Genomic DNA, 17773 nt, shown 5'->3' with positions numbered 1-17773 from the left:
AGCAGAACTGAATGAGATAGAGACACAAAAAAAACCCTTAAAAAAAATCAAATCGTGGAGCTGGTTTTTTGAAAAGATTAACAAAGTGACCACTAGCCAGACTAATAAAGAAGAAAAGGGAGAAGAATCAAATAGATGCAATAAAAAACAATAAAGGGAACATCACCACCAATTCCACAGAAATACAAACTACCATCAAAGATTACTACAAACAACTCCATGTACACAAACCAGCAAACCTGGAAGAAATAGATAAATTCCTGGACATTTGCATCCTCCCAAGACTAAACTAGGAAGAAGCCAAATCCCTGAATAGATCAATAACAAGGGCTGACGCAGAGGCAGCAATTAATAGCCTACCAGCTAAAAAAAAAAGCCTAGATCCAGATGGGTTCACAGCTGAATTCTACCAGATACACAAAGAGGAGCTGGTACCATTCATTCTGAAACTATTCCAAACAACACAAAAAGAGGGAATCCTCCCCAACTCATTTTATGAGACCAGCATCATCCTAATACCAAAACCGGGCAGATGCAACTAAAAAAGAAAACTTCAGACCAATATCCATAATGAACATCAACGCAAAAATCTTCAATAAAATACTGCAAACAGAATGCAGCAGCAAATCAAAAAGCTTATTCATCATGATCAAGTAGGCTTCATCCTGTGGATGCAAGCCTGGTTCAACATATGCCAGTGAATAAATGTAATCCGTCACATAAACAGAACCAAAGACAAAAGCCACATGATTATCTCAATAGATGCAGAAAGGCCTTTGACTACATGCTTATCTCAATAGATGCACAAAGGCCTTCAACAAAATTCAATAGCCCTTTATGCTAAAAACCCTCAATAAACTAGGTATCAATGGTATGTATCACAAAATAATAAAAGCTATTTATGACAAACCCACAACCAATATCATACTGAATGGGCAAAAACTGGAAGCATTCCTTTGGAATCTGGCTTAACACAAGGATGCCCTCTCTCACCATGCCTATTCAATATAGTATTGGAAGTTCTAGCCAGAGAAATTAGGCAACACAAAGAAGTAAAGGATATTCAATTAGAAAAAGAGAAAGCCAAATTGTCTCTATTTGCAGATGACATGATTGTATATTTAGAAGACCCCATCGTGTCAGCGCAAAATCTCCTTAAACTGATAAGCAATTTCAGCAAAGTCTCAGGATACAAAATCAATGTGCAGAAATCACAAGCATTTCTATACACCAATAACAAACCGAGAGCCAAATCAAGAACTTACTCCCATTCACAACTGCTACAAAGAGAATAAAATATCTAGAAATACAACTAACAAAGGATGTAAAGGATCTCTTCAAGGAGAACTACAAACCACTGCTCAATGAAATAAAAGAGAACACAAACAGATGAAAAAACATCCCATGCTCATCGTTGGGAAGAATCAACACATACTGCCCAAAGTAATTTATAGATTCAATGCTATCTCCATCAAGCTACCAATGACCTTCTTCACAGAACTGGAAAAAACCACTTCAAACTTCATATGGAACCAAAAGAGAGCTCACAAAGCCAAAGCAATCCTAAGCAAAAAGAACAAATCTGGAGACATCATTCTGCCTGACTTTGAACAATACTACAAGCCTACAGTAATCAAAACAGCATGGTATTGATACCAAAACAGACAGAGACCAATGGAACAGAACAGAAGCCTCAAAAGCAACAGGACACATCTACAATCATCTGATCTTTGACAAACCTAACAAAAACAAGCAAGGGGGAAAGGATTCCCTGTTTAATAAATGGTGTTGGGAAAAGTGGCTAGTCATGTGCAGAAAGTAGAAATTGGACCCCTTCCTGACACCTTATATTAAAATTAACTCCAGATGGATTAAAGATCTAAACATGAAATCTAATACCATAAAAATTCTAGAAGAAAACCTAGGCAATACCATTCAGGACATAGGCATAGGCAAGGACTTCAAGACTAAAACACCAAAAGTAATGGCAACAAAAGCCAAAATAGACTAATGGGATCTAATTAAACTCAAGAGCTTCTGTACAGCAAAGGAAACAATCATTAGCATAAACTGGCAACCAGCAGAATGGGAAAAAATTTTTGCAATCTACCCATCTGACAAAGGGCTAATATCCAGAATCTACAAAGAACTGAAACAGATTTACAAGAAAAAGCAAACCCATTCAAAAGTGGGTGAAGGATATGAACAGACACTTTACAAAAGAAGGCATCTATGAGGCCAACAAACATATGAAAAAATGCTCATCATCACTGGTCATTAGAGAAATGCAAATCAAAACCACATTGAGATACCATCTCACTCCAGTTAGAATGGTGATCATTAAAAAATTTGGAGACAACAGATGCTGGAGAGGATGTGGAGAAATAGGAACACTTTTACACTCATGGTGGGAGTGTAAATTAGCTCAACCATTGTGGAAGACAGTGTGGCAATTCCCCAAGGACCTAGAAATAGAAATTCCATTTGATCCAGCAATCCCATTACTGGATATATATCCAAAGGATTATAAATCATTCTGTTATAAAGACACATGTTCACATACGTTCATAGCGGCACTGTTTACAATAGCAAAGACCTGAAACCAACCCAAATGTCCATCAGCAATAGACTGGATAAAGAAAATGTGGCACATGTACACCATGGAATACTACACAGCCATAAAAAATGATGAGTTCGTGTCCTTCTTAGGGACATGGATGAATCTGGAAACCATCATTCTCAGCAAACTGACACAAGAACAGAAAACCAAACACCATATGTTATCACTCATAGGTGGTTCTTGAACAATTAGAACAGTGGACACAGGGATGGGAGCATCACACACTGCGGTCAGTGTTGGGGGGCCTAGGGGTAGTATTTAACTTTGTTCCTCTGTCTCTCATTTATAAGAAATACCACAAAGAAGCAAACAGCAGTGGTAGGGAGGGAGGGGAGGGATAATGAGGGCAGAAATACCAGATACAGGTGATAGGGAAATGAAGGCAGCAAAGCACCTTGCCATGTATGTACCTATGCAACAATCCTGCATGATCTGCACATGCACCCCAGAACCTAAAGTACAATTAAAAAAAAAGGCATCACATATATGCCAAAGACCAGAGACAACCGCACATGAAAAAGAATAATAAATGCAATTTACTGAAACATTAGACATACAGGAAGCTCGCAATAATACTTAAAGAGAAGATGTCACTGGACACTGCTGGAAACTTATGTAACAATAGCATGTTTTGAATATTCCCAGTTTAAATGAAAAAAAATTAAGCATTCTATATTTTCAACAAAAAATGTGTTTCATGGTATCCAGGTAACTACATAGACCTAATCGAAGCTTCTTTGCAGAAGAATCTTAGCTCATAAATGTGGACAGAATAAAAATTAGAAAAATCAGTATGCAACCCCTAATTATCCAAGCAATGATCATCAATGGTTAAAACTATTAGATAAAAGACTGATAAGAAACTTTATATGAGGAATGAGGCTGTCACTGCCTGTACACATGAATCAATGTTAGCATCACTAGAAACAGGAAAACAACACGTTGTGTGCCTCATCACACAATGAAAAATGAAGAACCCTGTGCCACCTATGAAGTGTTTCAGCTGCCCTGACCCCACAAAAAAAATGAATGTAATTAGAGCTTTGGAATTAATTTATAAGAAATGAGGGACAGAGGAACAAAAGTTAAATACTACTACAAAGAAGCAAACAGATGAGTACAGAATGTATATCATTCTATAGAAGAAATAACCTTACTCCTGTAACAAACAGTAGTATGAAATGAAAAATGCAACCTGATTGAGATATGAAAAGACTTAAAGCACATAATCAGTGTAAGCATCTCATTTCATTATTTTGACACTTATTCAAACAAACCACTGGAAAGAGTTCTTTTAGAGACTGGTCAGTATACTGTTTTGGGCTGCATATTAAATGTTTCCAAGGAATTTTAATTTTGTTATTTGTGATAATGTATTTAAGAAAATATATATTTTTAAAGAAACACATTCAGAACCATGGAAGGGCAAAATAAAATGATGTCTGAAATGTGTTTTAGCAATAAAAGAGAAAAGGGGAAAATGTTTCTGAATCTTAAAACCTTGGAATATGCCAACTCAGTTTACTACTCTCTTTTCTCCTGTATTTGTTTAAAATGTTTAATAATAGAAAATATTAAACATTACTGAAAAAATAACCTTGAAGAACAAAGGATGTTTAAATTTCCTAGGGAACTGACTGTTCCATGTAGAGCTACAATATAGTACCCATATGTGCTCAGTAGCCACACGTGGTTACTGTGTATACTATACCACATATGGCTACTTGAAGTGTGGCTAGGGCAATCCTCTCTCAGCCTTGGAGGAAGATGTAATATGCAGGTGGAACATGAATTTGACTTAAGTATTTTGCAATATCAAGTTTCACAAGTACTATTTAACAAATAATAAATCTATAATGGCACTTAGGAATTTTAGAGGGGCATGTTCAGGATCCGAAAATCAATATATAAACATGTCTCTTAAGTAGGTCTAGAGGGTTTAAATATTGATTGGTTTGGAGAACTACAGCCTCACTGTTTAATTTAGTCTATGGTGATAGAGATTTAAAAAAAAAAAACTAATAAAATTATAGTGATAGTAAAATTCAAGTAAAATTCAAATACAAAGTTCTCCTATTGAAACAATCCCCTTTGTTGAAAATATAATTAAAAGGAGCCTAAATAGATGATTGAACTGACTAATTTTGCCAAGTGCTAACAGTGAGAGCCTAAAAAAGACTTCTCTGATAAATATTTCTGGAAACTGCAGGTGAGAAAGTTAGAAAATGTGCTTTTATAGCTCACGTGAATGGACCAAAGAGAGGAAAAGTTCTGTCAAATTATCTTAAATCTCATGTGTAGACAAGACTTTTAAAATTAAAGTTGTAAATATATGTGGAAATATATTATTAACAAAAATGGCAATTATTTTCTAGTCATTATACCAAACTTGCTTATGTTACTAAATATTCACAAGTAAGAATTTTAATTTTTAACAATAAAATATGTTTTAATGAATCCTAAGTGCAAAATAATTTTGCTTACTGGAGATAGAACTTTAGATGAAAATATACTTCTTTTTCAATTAAACAAATATTTCCTACCTACATAGATCTTAACCATATATGTAATCTGCATATAAAATATATATTATCATTATAACTTCGTTGATGTTTATTATTAAACATATCAATGAAGTTATGTTTATTAAACATATCAATGAAGTTATAATGATATGTTTATTAAACATATCAATGAAGTTATAATGATATGTTTATTAAACATATCAATGAAGTTATAATATGTTTATTATTAAACATATCAATGAAGTTATAATGAATATATATATTTTATATTCAGATTACATATATGGTTAAGATCTATGTAGGTAGGAAATATTTGTTTAATTGAAAAAGAAAGTATATTTTCATCTAAAGTTCTATCTCCGGTTATATTTATATTTATTTATATTATATATTATATATAATATAAATAAAATGTAATGAATATTAAATGTTTATATATAAAATGTAATGAATATATTATATTCAATAACTTTCATTGACATGTTTATTATGAGGATCTCTGTATGTGTATAATCTGAATATATATAAAATATAATATATTGAATATATTAAAAATAAAATATAATGAATATATGTATTCAGTATATTTTATATATATTCAGATTACACATATATATTCAGAGATCCTCATAATAAACATGTCAATGAAAGTTATTATTGAAATCTACTCATAACTGACAGCCAAGGCTCAGACTACCCCATTAACTGCTTAAAAGTGTCACATAGATATTTTTTAGAAACTAATATTAGAATCTTATTTTACTGACTGTCAGTGCAGCCCATGCCCCACTGCTTCAAAGTAGAAAACAATTATATAAGCTTGGGATTTTCTGGTTGTGCATAACTTTATTCCCATTTTGAAAGAACAGGGACAATATACTCTGGGAAATATGAACACATTTTGACACAGAATAAAACTGGCTTCCCTTGCTTATTATACTCCTAAATTAAATAATGATGCTAAACTTACATGCAAGGTTCACAGCTGCCAGATATAAATATACATGTCTTGTGTTCCCTCCTTCTTCTGACAATGGGGCAGCAGTGTATGACCACCAGTAATAGATAAGGTAGTTCTCATGAGCTAGGGGCTAAGGTTAAAATAAATTGTGAAGAAGCTGGGTGTGGTGGTATATGCCTGTAATCCCAGCTACTCAAGAAGCTGAGGCAGGAGGATTGCTTGAGCCGAGGAGTTCAAACTCAACCTGAGCCACATAGCAAAACCCCATCTCAACGAAACAAAACAAAATGACAAAATTAAATGCAAAGAAAAGAAAGAAAACTTTTCTAACTTCTTCAGCTTTAAGTGAGAATTTAATGGCAGTCTATAGAGCCAAAAGAGCCAAAAGGGAAAGATCTAGCTTTTGGTAACGATCAAATTTCTGGCATACTATACCATTAGAGCTGATGCTAAGAACACCTATTACAGTGCCTGTCCTATTGTAGGCCCTGAACTCAACCATTCAGAAAGGGTTTGATTGAGTGCTTATTATGTAATGGCTATTGATACTACTCTCAGGGGACTTACATTCTACTGGAATAAGACAGACAACAAATATAAATAAATGATAAAGTATGTTAGAAAATAGCAATAATATGAAAACAAATCTTTTGAGCAGGAAACTAGAACTATATGAATGGAATTTCTGAAAAGCTAGTTGCAGAAAGTTAACTGCATTAAAGAACTATAGCCAGGTCAAATGTAATGGCTCATACCTGTAATCCTGTCACTTTGGGAGGCTGAGGCAGGAGGATCACCTAAGACCAGAAGTCTGAGACCAGACTGGGTAACATAGTGAGACCTCATCTAAACACAAAAATTTAAAATAAAAAAGAACTATAACACTGAATTTGTTTTAAAAATGGAATTATGGAGAGACTTTCACCAAGATGGCTGAATAGGAACAGCTCTGGAGCACAGTTCCTAGCAAAAGCGATGGAGAAGGTGAGGATCTCTGCATTTCCAACTGAGGTACCAGGTTCATCTCAAGCGGACTGGCTGGACAGTGGGTGTAGCCCAAGGAAGGCAAACCAAGGCAGGGTGGGGTGTTGCCTCACCCAAGAAGTGCAACAGGCTGGAGAACTCCCCATCCGACCCCAAGGGAGGCCATCAGGAACTTTTCTGGACACTCCGGCTCAGATACTGTGCTTTTCCCATGGTCCCATGTCTCTCTGGTCCCTGGAATGCCTGAGAGACAGAACTGCCCATTCCCCTGGAAAAAAAGGGGGGCTGAAGGCAGAAAGCCAAGTGATCTGGCTTGTCAGGTCCCACCCCCACAAAGACCAGCAAGCTGAGACCTACTGGCTTGAAATTTTCACAGCCAGCACAGCAGTTTGAGCTCGACCTGGGACTGTCCAGCTCAGTGGGGGGAGGGGTGTCCACCATTACTGAGGCAGTTCTAACCTTGCCTGTGTAGACAAAATCACAAGAAAGTTTACACAGCAGATGAGTGGAGCCTGTGGCAGCTCAGCAAGGCCTCTGCAGGCAGACTGTGACTGGACTCCCTCCTTGCTGGGCAGGGCATCTCTGAAAAAGGGCAGCAGCCCATCATGGACTTATAAATAAAGCCCGACCTTCCCAGGTTGGAGCACCTGGGAAAAGGGGCGGCTGTGAGTCCCACTTCAGCAGACATAAATGTCCCTGCCCAGCAACTCTGACGGGAGTAATGGAGCTCCCAGCACAACACTTGAGCTCTGATAAGGGACAGACTGCCTCCTCAAGTGGCTCCCTGATCCCCATATATGCAAAGAGACAACTCATACAGGAAAGCTCTGGCTGACATCTGGCAGGTACCCTTTTGGGATGAAGCTACCAGAGGAAGGAACAGGCAGCAATACTTGCTGTTATACAATCCCCGTGGGTGATTCCTAGGAAAGTAGGGTCTGGAGTGGATCACCAGTAGTCCTGCAGCAGAGGAGCCTGTTAGAAGGAAAACTAAAAAACAGAAAGAAAGCTTTAACATCAACAAAATGGACATCCACTCAGAGACCCCATCTGAAAGTCACCAATTTCAAAGACCAAAGATAGATGAATCCAAGAAGATGGCAAGAAACCAGTATAAAAAGACTGAAATCACCAAAAACTAGAATGCCTCTTCTCCTCCAAGGGATCACAACTCCTCACCAGCAAGGGAACAAAATAGGATGGAGAATGAGTTTGACAAATTGACAGAAGTAGGCTTCAGAAGGTGGGTAATAACAAACTTCTCTGAGCTAAAGAAGGATGTTCTAACTCAATGCAAAGAAACTAAGAACATTGAAGAAAGGTTAGATGAAATGCTAGCTGAATAACCAGCTCAGAGAAGAACATAAACAACTTGATGGAGCTGAAAAATACAGCATGAGAACTTTGAGAAGCATACACAAGTTTCAATAGCCAAATCAATCAAGCAGAAGAAAGAATATCAGAGACTGAAGATAAACTCAATGAAATTAAATGAGAAGGCAAGATTAGAGAAAAAAAGAGTGAAAGAAATGAACAAAGCCTTCAAGAAATATGGGATTATGTGAAAAAACCAAATCTACGATTGATCAGTGTACCTGAATGTGACTAAAGAATAAAACCAAGTTGGAAAACACTCTTCAGGATATTTTCCAGGAAAACTTTCCCAACATAGCAAGGCAGGCCAAAATTCAAATTCAGGAAATACAGAAAACACCACAAAGATTCCTCAAGAAGAGCAACCCCAAGGCACATAATCAGATTCACCATGGTTGAAATGAAGGAAAATGCTAAGTGCAGCCAGAGAGGAAGGTCTGGTTACCCACAAAGGGAAGCACATCAGACTCACAGCAGATCTCTCAGCGGAAATCCTACAAGCCAGAAGAGAATGGGGCCAATATTTAACATCCTTAAAGAAAAGAACTTTCAACCTAGAATTTAATATCCAGCCAAACTAAGCTTCATAAGTGAAGGAGAAATAAAATCCTTTATGGACAAGCAACTGCTGAGAGATTTTGTCACCACCAGACCTGCCTTGCAAGAGCTCCTGAAGGAAGCACTAAACACAGAAAGGAATAACCAGTACCAGCCACTGCAAAAACATACCAAATGGTAAAGATCACTGACATAATGAAGAAACTGCATCAACTAACAGGTAAATCAACCAGCTAGTATCAAAATGGTAGGATCAAATTCACACATAACAATATTAACCTTAAAAGTAAATGGGCTAAATGCCCCAATCAAAAGATATAGACTGGCAAATTGGATAAAAAGTTAAGACCCATCAGTGTGCTGTATTCAGGAGACACATCTCAGGTGCTAAGACACATGTAAGTTCAAAATAAAGGGATTGAGGAAGACTTACCAAGCAAATGAAGAAGGAAAAAAAGCAGGGGTTGCAATCCTAGTTTTTGAAAAAAACAGACTTTAAATCAACAAAGATCAAAAGAGACAAAAAAGGACCTTACATAATGGTAAAGGGATCAATGCAACAAGAAGAGCTAACTGTCCTAAATATATATGCACCCAATACAGGAGCATCCAGACACATAAAGCAAGTTATTAACAACCTACAGAGACTTGGACTCCCACACAATAATAGTGGGAGACTTAAACACTGCATCATCAATATTAGATCAACTAGACAAAAAATTAACAAGGATATCCAGGACTTGAACTCAGATCTGGACCAAGCGGACATAATAGACATCTACAGAACTCTCCACCCCAAATCCATAGAAGATACATTCTTCTTAGCACCATATCACACTTACTCTAAACTTGACCACATAATTGGAAATAAATCACTCCTCAGCCAATGCAGAAGAATGGAAATTGTAACGAACAGTCTCTCAGACCAAAGTGCAATCAAATTAGAAATCAGGATTAAGAAACTCACTCAAAACCACACAACTTCATGGAAACTGAACAACATGCTCCTGAATGACTACTGGATAAATAATGAAATGAAGGCAAAAATAAAGATGTTCTTTGAAACCAATGAGAATGAAGACACAATGTACCAGAATCTCTGGGACACATTTAAAGCAGGGTCTAAAGGAAAATTTATAGCATTAAATGCCCACATGAGAAGCAAGGAAAGATCTAAAATTAACACCCTGATGTCACAATTAAAAGACCTAGAGGAGTAAGATCAAACAAATCAAAAGCTAGCAGAAGGTAAGAAATAACTAAGATCAGAGCAGAACTGAAGGAGATAGAGACACAAAAAAACCCTTCAAAAAAATCAGTGAATCCAGGAGCTGGCTTTTGAAAAGATCAACAAAATAGATTGCTAGCCAGACTAATAAAAAAGAAAAGAGAGAAGAACTGGATAGATGTAATATAAAATGATAAAGGTGATATCACCAACTCCACAGAAATATAAACTACCATCAGAGGTTACTACAAACACCTCTATGCACATAAACCAGTAAATCTAGAAGAAATGGATAAATTCCTGGACACTTACAACCTCCCAAGACTAAACCAGGAAGAAGCTGAAACCCTCAACAGACCAATAACAAGGTCTGAAGTTGAGGCAGCAATTAATAGCCTACCAATCAAAAATAAGTCCAGGACCAGACAGGTTCACAGCCAAATTCTACCAGACGTATGAAGAGGAGCTGGTACCATTCCTTGTGAAACTATTCCAAACAATAAAAAAAGAGGAAATCCTCCCTAACTCATCTTATGAGACCAACATCATCCTGATACCAAAACCTGGCAGAGACACAACTAAGAAAATTTCAGGCCAATAACCATGATGAACATTGATGTGAAAATCTTCAATAAAATACTGGCAAACTGAATCCAACAGCATATCAAAAAGCTTATCCATCAGGATCAAGTCGGCTTCATCCCTGGGATGCAAGACTGGTTCAACATATACAAATCTATAAATGTAATCCACCACATATACAGAACCAAAGGCAAAACCACATGATTATCTCAATAGATGCAGAGAAGGCCTTTCACAAAATTCAACAGGCCTCTATGCTAAAAACTCTCAATTAACTAGGTATCGATGGAACATATCTCAAAATAATAAGAGCTATTTATGACAAACCAACAGCCAGTATACTGAATGGGCAAAAAATAGGCAAAAGGCAAGGGTGCCCTCTCTCACTACTCCTAATCAACATAGTATTGGAAGTTCTGACCAGAACAATCAGGCAAGAAAAAGAAATAAAAGGTATTCAATTAGAAAAAGAGAAAAACAAATTGTCTCTATTTGCAGATGACATGATTGTACATTTACAAGACCCCATCATCTCAGCCCAAAATCTCATTAAGCTGATAAGCAACTTCAGCAAAGTCTCAGGATACAGAATCAATGTGCAAAAATCACAAGCATTCCTATACACTAATAACAGACAAACAGCCAAATCATGAGCAAACTCCCATTCACAATTGCTACAAAGAGAATAAAATACCTAGGAATACAACTAACAAAGGATGTGAAGAACTTCTTCAAGGAGAACTACAAACCACTGCTCAAGGAAATAAGAGAGGGCACAAACAGATGGAAAAATATTCCATGCTCATGGTTAGGCATAATCAGTAGTGTGAAAATGGCCATACTGCCCAAAGCAATTTATAGATTCAATACTATCCCCATCAAGCTACTACTGACCTTCTTCACCAAACTAGAAAAAAAACCCTTAAACTTCATATGGAACCAAGAAAGAGCCCACAAAAGACATCACCAGGCAATATGAATTTTTCAGCTCCATTATAATCTTATGAAACAACTGTAGTATGTGCAATCTGTCGACAGAACCATCGTTATGCAGGGCATGGCTATTTGCACATACATAAGTGAGCTATCTTGGGGATGGGACCCAAGTCTAAATACCAAATTCATTTATGTTTCATATACAATGTATAATATAGTCTGAAGGTAATTTTATATAATATTTTAAATTTTGTGCATGAAGCAAAGTTTGTGTACACTGAACCATTAGAAAGCAAAGGTTTCACTATCTTCACCATCCATGTGGACCAAAATATGACAATATGTGGTATCATATTGGCACTCAAAAAGGTTCAGATCTGGGGGTATTTTGAATTTTTGGATTAGGGATGTTTGGATGCTCAAGCTGTGTGTAGTTATTGTACAGTAAATATTAGGATGAATTTTAGAACAGGTAAGCTAAAAGAACTGCATGATTTGTAATAAATTTGTACTAAAAGTTACATTTTCAAATATTGTATCCCTAAGATTCTTATGTTTGCATAAGAAGATTCTGTATTTTCTATTACAAGTTGTTTCATGCCAAATCTTATTTTGATTTTTCATGTAGGTAATACAATCTAACTCTACTGATCTTACACTATAAAGATAAGTCACACACACACACAAAAACATAGGTCACTTCGAGATCAAAAGAATCTCTTACATCAGTTGGTGACAAGTTTTAGATTCCAAGATCTAAAATTAGTCTAGTACCTTAATTTGTAGCTTTGCTTCTTGCAGTCGGCCTTTCCAAGAGGCTACAAATTTAAGGCTATCCACAGAACGACCCACTGTCCTGTAAAGTTAAAGCATGAAATGTCACAAATCAATAATTCTTAGGAATTAAAAGATGAAGAGTGACCAAAGATATAGCAATATCATGTTTAAATAACAATACTTTTTAAAATTAAGAAACATCAAACTATGCTTAATATGTTAGAGTTTACACCAAGTTTTCAAAGTTAACTGTAACATGTCAGTCTCCTCTTTGATGTTGTAAGTTCCTTAAGGATAAGGCCTTTTTTTTTTTTTTTTTTTTTCATTTTTAAATCCTATTTTGACCATTACCCTCAAATGCAGGCACATGACGGGTGTTCAATAAATGTTTATTAGCCAAACTGAAATTTGATGTTTATAATATGATCCTAAAGCAATATAAATTGAAAAAACCCTGAGAGTTACTAAACAACTAAATTTTGTCCAGGATATTTTTAATAATGTCTCTTTTATTACATTCCAACTTGTTAAAAATTATATATGATATGATAATCCAAGTGTGGTGTAAAAAGGAGCTTGATCTTAATCATCAAGTCCTCTTCTCCACCAAGGAGGCTAGTCAACACTGTCCAGTAGAATTTTCTGCAAAGATAAAAATACTTTTATGCAGTCCAAAATGGCAGTCACAAGCCATGTGAATATTGAGCACTTTAAATATGGTTAGAGTTACTGAAAAACTGAATTTTGAATCTGATTTTACTTTAATTCATTTACATCAGTCCATGTGACTTCTGGCTACCATAGTGGGCAGCAAAGGTTTAGATAAATGATCAAAATTATAAAAGTTAAATTTTATCTTTTTAAATTCAAATAAAATACATCATCATTAAAAGCAATGCTTTTTTAAGCTAAAGGTTAACGCTGTGATTTAAAGTAGAGTATAAGGAAATAACAGAACTGTGTTTCAATAATAAATTTATTTATTGACAACCAAGGTCAGTGGAATAGGAAGATAATAAAGCAAAATTAATTACCCTCAGGGACAAATAAGTATTTCATTTTAATTACCTTGCAGTTTCCTGGCGAAGAGCATTAAGAAATGTGTCTGGATGGAAAAGTTCTGATAGGTCAAGTGTTTCAGAGAGAAGAGCCTGTTTTTCAGCTTTATCTACCCAATTCTACAAGGGAGAAAATATAAATATATAAATACACATGCACTTAAAAGATAAGTCAATTAAAGACTTAATTACTCCTAAGTCATTTTCAATGAGAAAGTTCAGGTTCCAAATGCTCTGAAATGGTATCTAGAAAAATATATATATAATATTTCCATATGACATTGTAAAGTCTGGCATTGTAATTTGGCATAATATCCATCTTAAGTAAGATTCCTTGCACAACTGTTTTCTGGTAAAAATCTACTCAACATAAAAAGTCCAAAAGGTGAAAATTAACCTAATGTATAGCATCCGATTTTGGGCCATCACTTCTAGTATGCTGAGGAAATGCTGAGCATCCAGGCCTAACTAAAAAGTTCTCTTGGCAATGCAAACTGAATTAGGGTTCCAACTCCAGATTTGATGGTGAATTTGCCATCTTACTGAATCAAGTATTACAGTGGAGGGTAATGTCCAAGAAATAATTCTGTGTTAAAAGGTGTTTTGAAATAATCAACTCATACTCCCATTTGGAGAAATACATATCAATATAAAATATATTTCATAAGTAATTTTTTAAAATTGCCATTTGGAACAAATGGAAAAAACAACGTCTGTTTAACACTATATGCTTTCTATGTATTAACCAAGTTTACACTTACCATGACCTGCAAGTTATTATTAGTATCCCCATTTTACAAATGAGGAAGTGGAGGTACAGTGGGGTTAAGGGTCTTGCCCAAGGTCAAATAATAGGTGCTGGAACCAGTAATTAAACTCAGGTAGTCTTAGGTGATTCATTTCTCTGTAATATTTTCTGCAGGTGATACTATCCTTTAAGAGATAGCTTACTGATGATTTCTGAATCAGTCTATTAGTTCAGCAGGTGCACAGAGATGGTACTACGGTAATATCAGCTATTAAAAACTCACAGAATCCTCCTTTACTCAGTAACTCATTTTGCATGATTTATAAACAGTCTAGAAAAAAATTGTGTTTATTACTGTCATAGAAAGGATGTGTTTCATGTACTATAACACCCTATTATTTACCCAAGCGTTTACATCTCTTAGCCAGATCGAGAGAAGAAATTAAAACCTCTAAAGCTACTGTGTTTGCATTAACATCTTAATGCATTTGACTAGTACTCATTAATGTTCCTATGTTCCTGTACCGATGATAGTATGTTTTGCATAAGCAGAAAATACTTTTTTAAAAGATCTTCTTAACAAGCCATAATTATTTATCTTGGATATCATCCTTTACAATGATAATACTTCATAAAGTGTCTATTTTCAATTAAATAGTATTATACATAGCATATTTATTCCCCATCAAGTAATTTTTATTAAATTATTGGCCTGATAATTTCTTTCCTTAGCTAAATATAATCAAATTAGACTTAACTGTATCTTTATTAAAAATAATACTTAATCCTGTTCAGTTATTTTAAAAGTCATTTAATATTTTCATTTATACTACTATTTCATTAACGCTGTAAAATTAATTTTGAATTCAAATGACTGCTGAAGAATTGTTGCCAGTAATGAATGCACATATATATGTTCAAACTAATTAAAAATTAGACTATAGCTGATAATCAGATTTTCACTTGTTTAAATAATATAATTGTCAAGAAGGGAAAGCTCTTTAGTAAAAATGTTATTAATCCAAGGAAAAAATAACTTGTTAATCTATTAAGCTTAAAAGTAGACTAATGCAAAGTGTTATTTAATGAGATAAAGTTTAAGTAACAAAGATTATTTTAGCATGTATAATATCTTTGAACAGCAAACTTCACAGCGCAGAAACAATAAGCACATTTTTTTCTCTTAACCACATTTATACTCATTAATAAGCATGAAAATACAGAAGTATTATCTTTACTAAGCAGAAATATGCATACACAAATTGGGCTTTGAACAAAGTCATAGGCATGCTAGTTGGCAAATATTTTTCATAAATGTTTCTTCTTTACTTCATTCTAAGTTATGGGCCATGCCACTTTTAAAGGATTAGGTTTAAGATTAAACATAAAATCTCTAGTCCCTTCTGCGATTATGAGACTACATACCCATAATTCTTCAAATATCATATAACAGATGTAATATGGAAATAAGCAAATAAATAGCTAATAGAATTGAGCAGCTAAATGGGCCAGGCAATTTCTCATATATTACACACACACAAACACTTAGAATCACAGGCAATAAAATTTCTAAATTAGAATGAATGATAAAGATTATCTAGTTAACCTCCGTTATTATAACATAAATAAAATGATTTTCTGAGGTGATACGATATTGCAATATTTTATTTTTAAAATATTGATTATGTAGCAGAATTTATGAATTCAAATTACATTCATTTACTCAGAAGCATTTACTGAATGCAAACAGCTGATTTAGTTAGAGGAGATGAGACATACAAAAACAACTGTGAAAAATGACAGTAAGTGGAAAACTGTGTTAAGAAATAAATAGTATATCATGGGAGTTCCACTCCTTTATGGATCAAAATATACAGAATTTAAAGGTAAAAGGATATTTTTTCTAGAATATTATTAGGTAACTTATCACTCAATTGTAATACAAGCAGGTATCATTTTTACATAGGCTAGAGTTCAGAAAATGCTTTTGTATCGCTTTCTAAAAAAAAATGTTTTCTATCTCTTTTACATATTAATTAACACTAATATTTTTAGGGATGTAGAAGCTATCCTATTGGCTATAAGGAATGAAATCAGTTAAATATAGAATTAAATCTATATAATTATTGTGGCAAAATTAAACGCACATGAAAAACAACTTTATGAAAATACAAAAGGGCCAAAAGCATAAAATTTAAAAAAATTAAATGATTCAAATGTATCAGTTATACTCCATGGGGAAAAATTCCTTTGAAGTGTTTGCATACATTTATGAAATGTGTATCCACAAACCAGGAAGAAACTCAGTCTCTGATCATAATCAAGTAAAACTGTTAGAATATAATATATTATAAGGTCACTGAGGAAGAAAAACATTCAGTCAATGATGCTGGGGAAAAATTGTTAACTGCTTGCAAAAAAATTCAACCTTCGATTCACATTCTAACCTAAAATTGCGCTACTTATCATTCAGAGTAAAATTTTATTCCATAAATTAATGAAGGAAAAAAAAAGAATCAAGATGAGGAAAAAAAGGGGGTGAGATTATACATCTGATTACAGAATGGTTGACTTTCATTAAAAACATAAAAAGAGAAGAAATATAGGTTATATTATGTAAGATTTTACATAAACTAAATTTAAAAAACACATTTACCACAAATATGAAAATGAGTTAATAACATTAACAAAGTGGTAAATTATTTACATAGTTACAGAAACAAGTATCACCTTCAATAGTTATGTAAAACTGAGATAGGTTTTTAGCCCAAGGGTATAGCAGGAGAAATGATAATGATTAAATCAGGCGTCCCCAAACTATGGCCCGCGGGCCGCATGCAGCCCCCTAAGGCCATTTATCCATGCCCCCCAACCCACGCCGCACTTCAGGAAGGGGCACCTCTTTCACTGGTGGTCAGTGAGAGGTGCACAGTATGTGGCGGCCCTCCAACGGTCTGAGGGACAGTGAACTGGCCCACTGTGTAAAAAGTTTGGGGACACCTGGATTAAATGCTGCTAAGTGTTGCAACATGGACAAAATTTTCGTAGGGGTATACAGTGGTACACCATGATAAAACAATGTGATAAAATGTGTCAAAGATTAAAAAATATAAAGCCCTTTTACTCAGTAATTCTTTTCTTGGAATGCAAATTAAGGAATAATTAAGAGATTAATATACATGGATGCTCATTTAAAATTATAATGAATTTGAAGCATAATAAACAGAATAGAAATTAGCTGATTAAATTATGACATATCCCTACCAAAAAAAAAAATACACAGCCAATAAAAACTGATATTTGAAAAATATTTTATATCATTGGAAACTGTTTAGGGCCTAATATATTTAACAGAATGCAAAAATGTATACACAGTATAAACCTAATTATATAAAAATATTATTTACATACAGAGAAAATAT

The 17773-nt window shown here is 34.6% G+C and overlaps 1 protein-coding gene across 4 annotated transcripts in view; it reads right to left on the bottom strand.

Annotated features, from left to right (window-relative positions):
* Positions 1 to 17773, bottom strand: part of DYNC2H1 (dynein cytoplasmic 2 heavy chain 1) — a 402876-nt gene that overhangs the window by 27294 nt on the left and 357809 nt on the right. For all 4 annotated transcript variants that reach the window (XM_003923764.4, XM_003923763.4, XM_074400491.1 and 1 more), the window contains 2 exons: positions 13614 to 13723; positions 12543 to 12624 (listed from right to left, as the gene is read on the bottom strand). In XM_003923764.4, the coding sequence (XP_003923813.1) occupies positions 12543 to 12624; positions 13614 to 13723 (192 nt within the window). The remainder of the gene's footprint in view (positions 1 to 12542; positions 12625 to 13613; positions 13724 to 17773) is intronic.

Source organism: Saimiri boliviensis, chromosome 6 (genome assembly GCF_048565385.1).
Source record: "Saimiri boliviensis isolate mSaiBol1 chromosome 6, mSaiBol1.pri, whole genome shotgun sequence".
NCBI lineage: Eukaryota > Metazoa > Chordata > Mammalia > Primates > Cebidae > Saimiri > Saimiri boliviensis.
The sequence above is the reverse complement of the archived record's forward strand: the minus strand, read 5'-3'. Positions and strand labels throughout refer to the sequence as shown.